This window comes from Macadamia integrifolia, unplaced genomic scaffold, assembly GCF_013358625.1.
Source record: "Macadamia integrifolia cultivar HAES 741 unplaced genomic scaffold, SCU_Mint_v3 scaffold1126, whole genome shotgun sequence".
NCBI lineage: Eukaryota > Viridiplantae > Streptophyta > Magnoliopsida > Proteales > Proteaceae > Macadamia > Macadamia integrifolia.
In genome coordinates, this window is record NW_024868092.1 from 111,065 (window position 1) to 120,596 (window position 9,532).

The 9,532-nt window shown below is 36.9% G+C and overlaps 1 protein-coding gene across 2 annotated transcripts; it reads right to left on the reverse strand.

Moving 5' to 3' along the window:
* Positions 1-936: 936 nt before the first annotated feature.
* LOC122062814 (oligopeptide transporter 1-like) lies at positions 937-6,282 on the reverse strand. 2 transcript variants are annotated; one of them, XM_042626457.1, is made up of 8 exons: positions 5,715-6,282; positions 3,949-4,831; positions 3,312-3,865; positions 3,128-3,225; positions 2,459-3,031; positions 2,098-2,353; positions 1,780-1,962; positions 937-1,669 (listed from the first exon to the last, which is right to left on the reverse strand). In XM_042626457.1, the coding sequence occupies exons 2-8, from the start codon at positions 4,118-4,120 to the stop codon at positions 1,046-1,048; spliced, it is 2,460 nt and encodes an 819-aa protein (XP_042482391.1). In that variant the 5' UTR covers positions 4,121-4,831; positions 5,715-6,282; the 3' UTR covers positions 937-1,045. The 2 variants fall into 2 exon arrangements, with proteins under 2 accessions (XP_042482391.1, XP_042482392.1); XM_042626458.1 differs by having other exon boundaries at positions 4,760-4,831; positions 5,715-6,281.
* Positions 6,283-9,532: the final 3,250 nt, after the last annotated feature.

The following is a 9,532-nucleotide window of genomic DNA, read 5'->3' on the forward strand; positions in this document are numbered from 1 at the left end:
AAATTATCTCAGAACCTCAAGGTTAACTTGCTAAGCCAGGTTCTTGCTCCTTTGGTACTTTTAAGAGTACCTTCCTTGATGCTGATTTGCATCACAGTCTTGTACTTAGATAAATTGAGCTTGTCAATAGGCTTGGAGAAACTACATGTGTGGAACATGGGGGCTTAAATCTGTGATGACATTTATTGCATGTTCTTTCATGATTTTCTAACTCTTCCAGGATTCTGTGCTATTTGTTGTGATGTCTTAAGCTCATTTTTAAATTTCAAGAGTCTCTGGACTAGGAAGAATATTTCAATGGTTTAGTTTATTTGATCAAGCTATTTCAAAATTTGAAATGTTTGTCTGTTCTAGAAAAAGAAAAGGAGATATTTCTCCCTAGATAACTAGGACAAAGAGAGTTTTTTATGTTCTACACAGTACCTAATGTGGAAATGTAGGAGTATTGGGGGGAAAAAAAGAATCAGTATCAATGATGGCATGATCGAACTTTTCTTAGTCAAAGTGTTTTTATTTTATAGATTAATTTCTTGAATAACAATGGTATTCATCCCTTATTGTTGTATAGTAGGGTCATAATGCATGGTACATTGTCCTTCTAGAACTTCCTTTCTTTTATGTCCTGCATTCATCTCTTCTAATTTGAAGATTTGGCTGGATTTAAGGTCGACATATGATCTTTTTGTGGCTTGAATTTCCTTAATGAGCAGCATATTATTAACTTCATAACCCAATAATGGAGCTTAAGGGGTTATTTAGTAGGTCTCAATTTTCACTGGTTATTTGATGTTTATGTTCAAGTTCACAAGTCACAACCCTCCAAAAACGCCGGTGCTTTGCTTCTCTTTTTATTTCTTGCCCATACCTTTATATTATTATATATACATGGAAAAGTGAAGGCTTTCATAGGAGTTATGGAGGAAGCTAATAAAAAACTGCAGTTTGATGGACAGGTATAAATATTAACTGAATAAGTAACAGTTCCTGAGTGTTGCTAATAAATGATATTTTATACACAAACACATAATTAAAGAAAGAAATTATCCTATGACACAGTTGGGCAGCCATCAACCATAATCCTTGGATCTGTGGGGCAAGTTGCTAAAGGGCAATGATCTCCTCCATCTGCACCCCACCAATCTAAACCAAATCTACCGTTCATTTGGAGAGAAAAATAGACAAGAAGTGACAAGAAAGCAGCCCCTGCCTGTAAGGCTGCTGAGAGAACATAATTGTGCCTAGTCCACCATCCTTTGTACCTACCATACACATAAATGTTGAAAAAGATCCCAACAACACCCCAAGTCCAAAAGTGAACAGCCTTAATTACTGGAAAGGCAGCAGCACTAGAGAAGATGAGGGGCATGTGGATGAGTTGAATCCATTTGTGTTGTGGAAACTTGCAACTTAACCACCAAATTGGCACTGGTGAAATCAAACCAAAAAGGAAAAACCAATTCAACTTAGCATACACGCCAAGCTTCCCAAACATGCGAAGTGGACCCACCACACCATTTATAATTGAAGAACTATAAAAGACATTTTCCCTTGGGCATGTCCATGGACTTCCTTTTGGTAATTTAGTAACATCACAGATGTTCTCCACACTAGTAAGAAGCCACCAAGCTGTGCCAAATCCAATCATGTTGTAGATCAATGTCCCTACCATCTACATCAACCAAATCACTGAACCATCAGTATTGTTATACAAGTGTAGTTCTTAAGATAAAACATAAACTTGTGAAAGCCTCTAATAGCTGGGAGAACAACAATTAATACCTGAACTAAGAACATGGACTTAGGAGGGATCTTCATGTAGTGTCCCAGCTTTAAATCATAAAGGAAATATATTGAATGATTCAAGCTCAAGTGACCGTAGGTCTTGAAAACTACATTGGCAATTGGTCTCCCTGGGTAGAGATAACCAATAATTAGCTCGGCGATCACACTCAGTCCAGGTTCCTGCACACAAAGATAAGTACGTCAACATAACACTCTACTAAGCCAGTTAATGTGTGTGTGTGTGTTTTATATCTATATATATATATATAGAGAGAGAGAGAGAGAGAGAGAGAGAGAGAGAGAGAGAGATTTTACTTGGTTTGTAGTTGCTGCTATTACACCAATAGGCAGTGTAAAAACTAGACCCAAAGTGATGGCTAATAGCACACCCCAATAAGGAAGTTGAAGTTTTCCACCAAAGCCTTCACATGCAAAAATGGAAAATGCAAGCACAACTACAAAGATTGTGTAAAACCACCATTGTGGGACTGAGTCATACTTCTTCACTATCCTGTTATGGACATCTCCAGTCTTGTCTTGCATGCTTGACTTCATCTGTCTCCAAATCGATCTGTGAAATGATATACCAAGATCATATATATTAGTGTCATGAATTGTGTGCAAACTCAATTCAACTTAACTCATCAATCAAAGACTTGAATATATATGTAGTTACCTTCCATTAAAAAGGGCAACATGGGAGAGAGTCGCAGCTAATGTCGCAAAACTCATACCATAAGCAAATACAAATATGGTACTGAGATATAATTTACTATAATTGTTATACGCTTGTATGTCAAATATGAATGTCTTCCTGTCCAATATCCGTAGGACATTGTAAGGTTTTCCAGATTGATCAAAGGTATTACTTGAAAATATGGGAAATCTCTTGGCTTCAAAGCCATTTGTCCAATACACCAACGGGACTGCAACATAAAGTGCAAGGAAGGCACCCACAAGCGAACATAGAATAGAATAGGGGGGGTAGGCCAATGGACTTCCAAGAATGGCGGACGCCACATTCCAATCAAGCCCAAATGAAAAGAGGCCCAAACCATGTAGGCCTCCACCTATTTGGTGGGCTGTGACTGACTTGGGCCATATCCAACAAATGAAAGATAATGCAGATAATGAAGGAAAGAAATAGACTGGGACAATAGAATAAATGAAGCAAGAGGCGAAGGCTATGAGGAAGAACTGAAGCCTTGTCAATCGACCCTTTACCCTACTTTCCTTCTCATGTAGTGCCCTGCAAGTTCCAAGCCCGAGAAGGTTATCACTTAATAATAATGACTAACTATATAGTGTCTTTGTGGGTGTAGAGAGAGGGAGATAAGGAGATCACCTAAACAGGGACACCTGGACAAGGGAGCCTGGCCACCACATGTAGGGTGAATCGACAAGATATATCTTGAAGAGACCAGCAAAACCATACCCAGCCATCTATTTGTCACAAGAAAAGAAATGTAAGGAACTTATTTAATAGTAAATTATTGAACAAAAATAAAAACCCCTACAGAAATATATACCTGGGTGGTTAGGGTTAACAAGATGGCAAGCAGGGGTTGGATTTCCATCTTGTAGAAAACCTTGCAAATTGTAACAATTTGTAGTGTATATACACTACCGGTTCCAGCACCAGCAAGGATACTGGTAAGAACGTGCTCTTTCATATTAAATGGCCCTGGGTTCAACAAGAACGAAAAATCAGTCAAGGGCACGACCACTGTTTTCTCTGGGAGCGTCGCAGCCATCAACTTTCCCAGTGGAAGCACCATTAGTTGGGCCGAAATCGTTCCAATGCTTATCGAGTTCTGACGGAATGAGAAGAATTGGTTTGTGAAGGTAAGCATGGCACACGAAAAGACCCCCAACACCCATGTTCGGAAGGTCAGTGCCGGCATAGTCTGATCATCGGAGATTGGAACTGTCATCCGAACTTGCTCTATCGGACAGTCGTTTACCTCTTCTTCCTCTATCGGCTGATCGTTTACCTCTCCTTCCTCTATCTCTCTCACCTCTTCTACCTCCATTTGGTTCACCTGTTCTTCCTCTGTTTCATTCACCTCTTGTGCTACAATTACTACATAACCCAGAAAATAGTGATGAGAATGGGTAGGGGGAGAAAATACATAGAGAGAGAGAGAGAGAGAGAGAGAGGGATACCATTCTCATCAGCTGAATTCGCCATTGCTGCTGCAGTTAATGATATAAATAATTGGAGTCTTTGCAAGTGACCTAAGAAACTAACTGTTGAGGTCGAGAAAGAAGGTGAGTTAAGTGCAGGGTAGAAGTTGCAGTGTACCTCCGACGACATGAAACAAAAGTTAAACAGCATAAATCACAGACGACATTCCAAAAAGTATAGAAAGAAAAAACAAACAAAAGCCATGCACACTGCTCCAGTAAAGGCAACAAAACCAAAAAGTAAGTGATGAAGAGAAAAATGGAATGAAGGAGAAGAGTAAAACAATGCAAAGGAGAAAAGAGTAATTTGAGTGACTTGTTACTAAAGGAAGGGTACGTGCAGTGTTAGAAACCTAAAGCAGTCTAAGTGTAATTTACCCAGTATTATTTATACAATGTAACAGATGATATTAGATCTGACAAAAGCATAAAATTTTTCAAGGGTTGACCCTGGTACTACATGCCAAGCCCTGTGATATCCTGGTGTGCTCAGAGAGGCATAACCTGATCCTAAGCTGCAAGTCGATCTGTGTGTAAGGATAGGCTGAGCTTCAACTGACCTTCTTACACCATATATAACCCTTATATTCATAAGGAACAGAAGCAGAAAAATCAATAGATTAAAAAGAAAAATTTAATAAATAAATATTCACTTTTTTGCTAAAGATCATGTGACTGCTTCAAAAGAAAATACAAATCAAAATGCAGTTGACTCATGGAACTTGCATGAGAAAAATCAATCCACCAACAGAAGAATATTCAAAAATTAATGTAATGATTATAGATGTACCTTCTCAGACGTACGGTAGTTTAGGTGTGGGAGATATCGTCGTATGTACTAACAGTTGAAGATGATATATTCCTGTGATCCAAGCGACAACATAAATTGGCATCAAGATTCAAGACTCAGATCTCTTAGTCTCATAAATTAAATCAGTGGGGTTTTTCAAAATAGAAGAGAAGAAAAAGCAAACAAATATCCTTTTGGTTTATATTTTCTTCTTCAAGTGAGGAGCTTGGCTACCTTCTATCATGTGACTCAAAAAAAAAAAAAAAAAGCATATATTTTTGTTCTACCACATTTGCAGAGATTTCCACAACAACATCTTAAGATATATCTTTTAAAATTTTCATTTACTTAACTAAACTGCTCTCTCTCTCTCTCTCTCTCTCTCAACTTTTGAAGGAACCTGCTCGCAGATAACAACTTTTCAAGCTCTGGGACTCCATCTCTCATGATACTCTTCTGTCCATGGGTTCTTTGCTGGAGGGTTTTGGTTCAGCAATGACAACTAGTTTGCCACCAGTTTCCATGGTGGCTAACTAGTTGTAAAATTCACTTGGAAAATCTCATGGACATGTTGAAAAATGTCCCAATGTTTGCTGTAAAATATTACCCTAAAATTTTAAGTTATGTATTTATTGACATTTAGATCCTTTAGTTTATCATATACACTTCACTAAGAAAAGAGTTGGATGCAGACAAGAGGGAAAAAAAAAAACATTTGAAACAACCACAACTAAAAGAAAAGGCAAAGATATAATGCAGTTGGAATGAAATATCAATCTATCTTCGTTACCACAGAAAGAAGAAAAAGGAGAGAGAGAGAGAGAGAGATAGAGAGTTAGCAAACAAAGAAGAAGAAGAAGAAGAAGAAGAAGAAGAAGAAAAACAAGAACAAGAACAAGAAGGGAGGGAGAGTGAGAGAGATGCTTAAAAGTTGGGAAAACTTAAGCGCTGCTACCTTTTTTAGTAATTTGTAGCTCCTGTTCTGTTCTCTCTCTGGGTGCTTTCTCTTTTGGCTAGTTTTCCATGGACGACTCTGCCAACAACAACAACAAAAATGACACACTCTCTCTGCCTCTTTTTGTGACAACACGTCCAACAAGAAAGATCAAAAGAAGACCAGGAACTGCACGAGCTTGTGGTTCCAGATCTTCGAGACCTCCCAGTTACCCCTCCTTCTGCGATCGAGGCCAACTTCGTTTGCTACTTCGTTCCAGATTTTATGAAGCCAGCACACGATCAGTAGATTTATCGCGGTGCAAACGGGTTATGCGTAATCAGCTTGGCTCCGACTTATGTGGCTTTAAAGGAGAAAGGAGTTACCACAGTCGATTTCAATGTGGGGAAGTCTAATCGGAGTGAGATCAAGGTCACTGGAAAGCGTAAAAAAAATGCATAACACTTTGAAGCTAACACAGCTTTGTGTAAAGTGTGCACGAGTGATGCTTCCTATATTTTGAGATGTTGTGTAAAGGGCTCTCTATTGGAAGTGAATGATAAGCTAATTGACCAGCCAGGAATCTGCCTTGTGGCAGCTCTCAAGTGGCCACCCACTAATTTTGGTTATTCTTTCCTCCCCCCCCCCCCTTCTCTTATTGTACTATCTTTACCCCGTTCACCCATGAGTGTGAAAGAGAATAAAAATTATCCAAAGATTGGAAACTTTCTAAACAGAGAAATCAATGGGAAACCTCTCTTACACATGGAATAACGTGACATCTCTATTACTACCAATTACCACCAAAACCATATTTCTCTTTCAATTGTAATACTAATTAAGAGAACAATTAAGAGAGAGAGAGAGGCAACTTATTATTAATGTTATCAACTATTACGTGGCTAAAATGGAGAGTTTATAAAGTAAATGGTTTCATATATCAAAGTTTGAAACTGGACAAATAAGTGAGGCTGGTGATTTGAAAGTAAATAATATTATGTGAGATTGATGGTAGGGGTGACAATTAAATAGATTTTTTCTATTCATCACACTAGGAATCCATGCATCCACATTTGGAGACTTAGGAATCCCAAAAAGCTTATAATGTCAGGAATGATGGTAGGTGCCTTATGTCTTTAATTTTCATGAGCTCATGAGTCACGAGTGAGTATATGTCAGGAATCCTACCATAAAAAGAAAAAATAATACTGTTAAGAATCAAATAATCTCTTGCACCATTGCATAAAAACGCATGAATGTTATGTAGTATAGGGGGAATGATTAATTGTGTGACGTCCACTGATGACCAACCAGATCATAAAAGATGACCCTTCTAAGAGTTCTTGTTATTTTCATAGTTTCAATTAGGGTTTCAAATGGGTTGGTTCCGTTTGGTTTTGAATACATTGAATCGATTTTGTTAAATGTACTAAGTCAAATCAAAGCCAAATTGTTAAAACCAAGTTTGGTTTCGATTTGATCTTTTATTGAATTGATTTAACGAATTTTTATCGATCAAATATTAGGTTGTTACTGGTTCGGTTTTGAATTTTCATATATATATATATATATATATATTAAAAACAATAGGAAACCATGTTTTATTTTTGGTTTTTTATCACTTTCTTTTTTCTTTCAGTTTTGGATTGTGGTGGTCCGATCCGATCCAATCCATTTTGATTTTCTATCAACTTCATGAAAGCCAAAACGACGAACTTGTAAATGATTATCTTTAATATGATGATCAGGAACTTCACTAGTAATATCAAGTGGCTAATTAAATTTGCATCATTATTATTATTATTATTATTATTATTATTATTATTATTATTATTATTATTATTATTATTATTATTATTATTATTATTTATTTATTGGTAAACTAATTTGCTTGACATTGGAGATCAATTTTTCAAATTTAAAATGGTATCCCACAGTGTCAGTTGTCATATGCAGATCTCTTAGAATGGAAAATTTCCCAACAGAGAAATCATTGACAGCTTCAATTCACAGCCTATTTGGGAAACCTCTCTTACACATCAAACAACCTAACATCTTTGTATTTTCTTAGAGAGAGGATCACGTGGTGGTACCCTTTAGTATAGTCCCACGAGTTCTCAACTTTATTATCAATTTTTCTTAATGAAAGATCAAAGATTGAAACTGGCCAAATAAGTGGGTCAGTGATCTAAGAGTAAATAGTATTATGTAAGATTGATGGTAGGTCCTTATGGGTGACAATTAAATAGACTTTTCCTATTTATCACAGTAGGAATCCATCCACATTCGGGGACATAGCAATGATAGAAATCTTATAATGTGAGCCTTAAGTCTTAAATTTTCCTAGGCTCCTAACTTAATACTATAGGAATCAATTAATAACTCTTGCATAATCATTGCACAAAGTTTGATTTTGGTTTGTTCTTCTATCGGATTGCCTAAACGAGCTTTTATCAATTCATTATGGGTTGTCATTGGATCGATTTTGATTTTCTTATACATATATATACATTAAAAACAATAGGAAATTATTTTTTTTTATTATTGATTTATTTTTCTTCCATTTTTGGCTTGTGGTGGTTTGATCCGGTCCAATCCTCTTTGATTTTCTTTCATGAATCCCAAACCAAACAGCTGTTAAAAGGTTTGAACCGATCCAACTTTGCAGTCGGTTTCAATGGGTCCAGCCAGTTTAGGCTGGAAATTGACACCCATATCTTTAATATGCTGATCAGGAACTTTCCTAGTAATATCAAGTGGCTAAGTTATTATTATTATTATTTTTTTTTTTTTTTTTTTTTTTTGGCTGAACAAGTTTTCTTAATATATGAGATCAATTTTTCAAATTTTAAATCGTTTTCTGCAAGGTCAGCTGCCATATGAAGGTCTCATAGTATGCATGGAGTGTGAAATGAAAATAAAGTAGACCAAAAAAAACAAAAAAAACAGTGAAAGGGAAATAAAGATCATGAAAATAATGGGAAATTTCCCAACAGAGAAATCAATGGCAGCTTTTTTTTTCTTTTTTTCTTTTTTTTTTTTTTTTTGGTAATAAAATCAATGACAGCTTCACAGCCTATTTGGAGAACTTCTCTACACATCGAACAACTTAATATCTCTATATTAGGTTAGGGAGAGGGTTATGAGGTATCCTTTAGTATGGTCCCGCCCTGAATTTCATCATTCATCCCCCCATCATTAACATGATGGTTCACGATCTCGTGAAGATCTTCCATGCTTCTAAGTTGAGGGGGATCATCCACCAATCATCTAATCCTCATATCCAACCTGAAAGCAAATGACAACCTAGTATAGGACCACCACTTCAACCCAAAGGGTAGCTCAGTTGTAAAATAAGGATAATTTTTCATGATAAAGAGGTCAAGAGTTCAAGTCTTCTTGAGCCCTATCCGATGAGTGGGAATCAGCAATACGACCAGTCAAAATTGGTTAAAAATGATCTGACCCTTAAGAACCTTACCTGGATCAGCAGGAACTGAGATCAGGCTTAGCTGATTCGATCGATTTGATTCTAAAGTTTCAAAATCTTGCTCTTGGATTCTGATGCTTAGATAAGACTCTTGTAATAGTGAAAAATGACATTTTAATCCTTTGTCAATGAAGGGGAGGAGTATTCAGCTAGCTATATGAAGCTGAATTTGAGGCAGTCTTGGAGGGTATTCAGCTAACTAGACACTATCATGCTAGGGGTGTTTGGATTGAGTCAGACTCAGCGTCCGTGGTCTCAGCAGTTCAGAGAAGGGAGATTCCATGGTTTGCCCTGCAGAAATGGAGATCTGTTATTTCCTTTTTGGAGTTGGTGCAATGGAAGATCACTC

Bases quoted from the DNA above. Each gene is read 5' to 3' on its own strand.
- LOC122062814 (XM_042626457.1), bottom strand. From the start codon at position 4,120: ATGCTGTTTAACTTTTGTTTCATGTCGTCGGAGGTACACTGCAACTTC. The intron at 2,354-2,458 runs GTAACTACATAT...ATCATTTCACAG, and splicing joins GTTGCCCTTTTTAATGGAAG to ATCGATTTGGAGACAGATGA. The intron at 1,670-1,779 runs GTATTAATTGTT...TGGTTGATGTAG, and splicing joins AGTCCATGTTCTTAGTTCAG to ATGGTAGGGACATTGATCTA.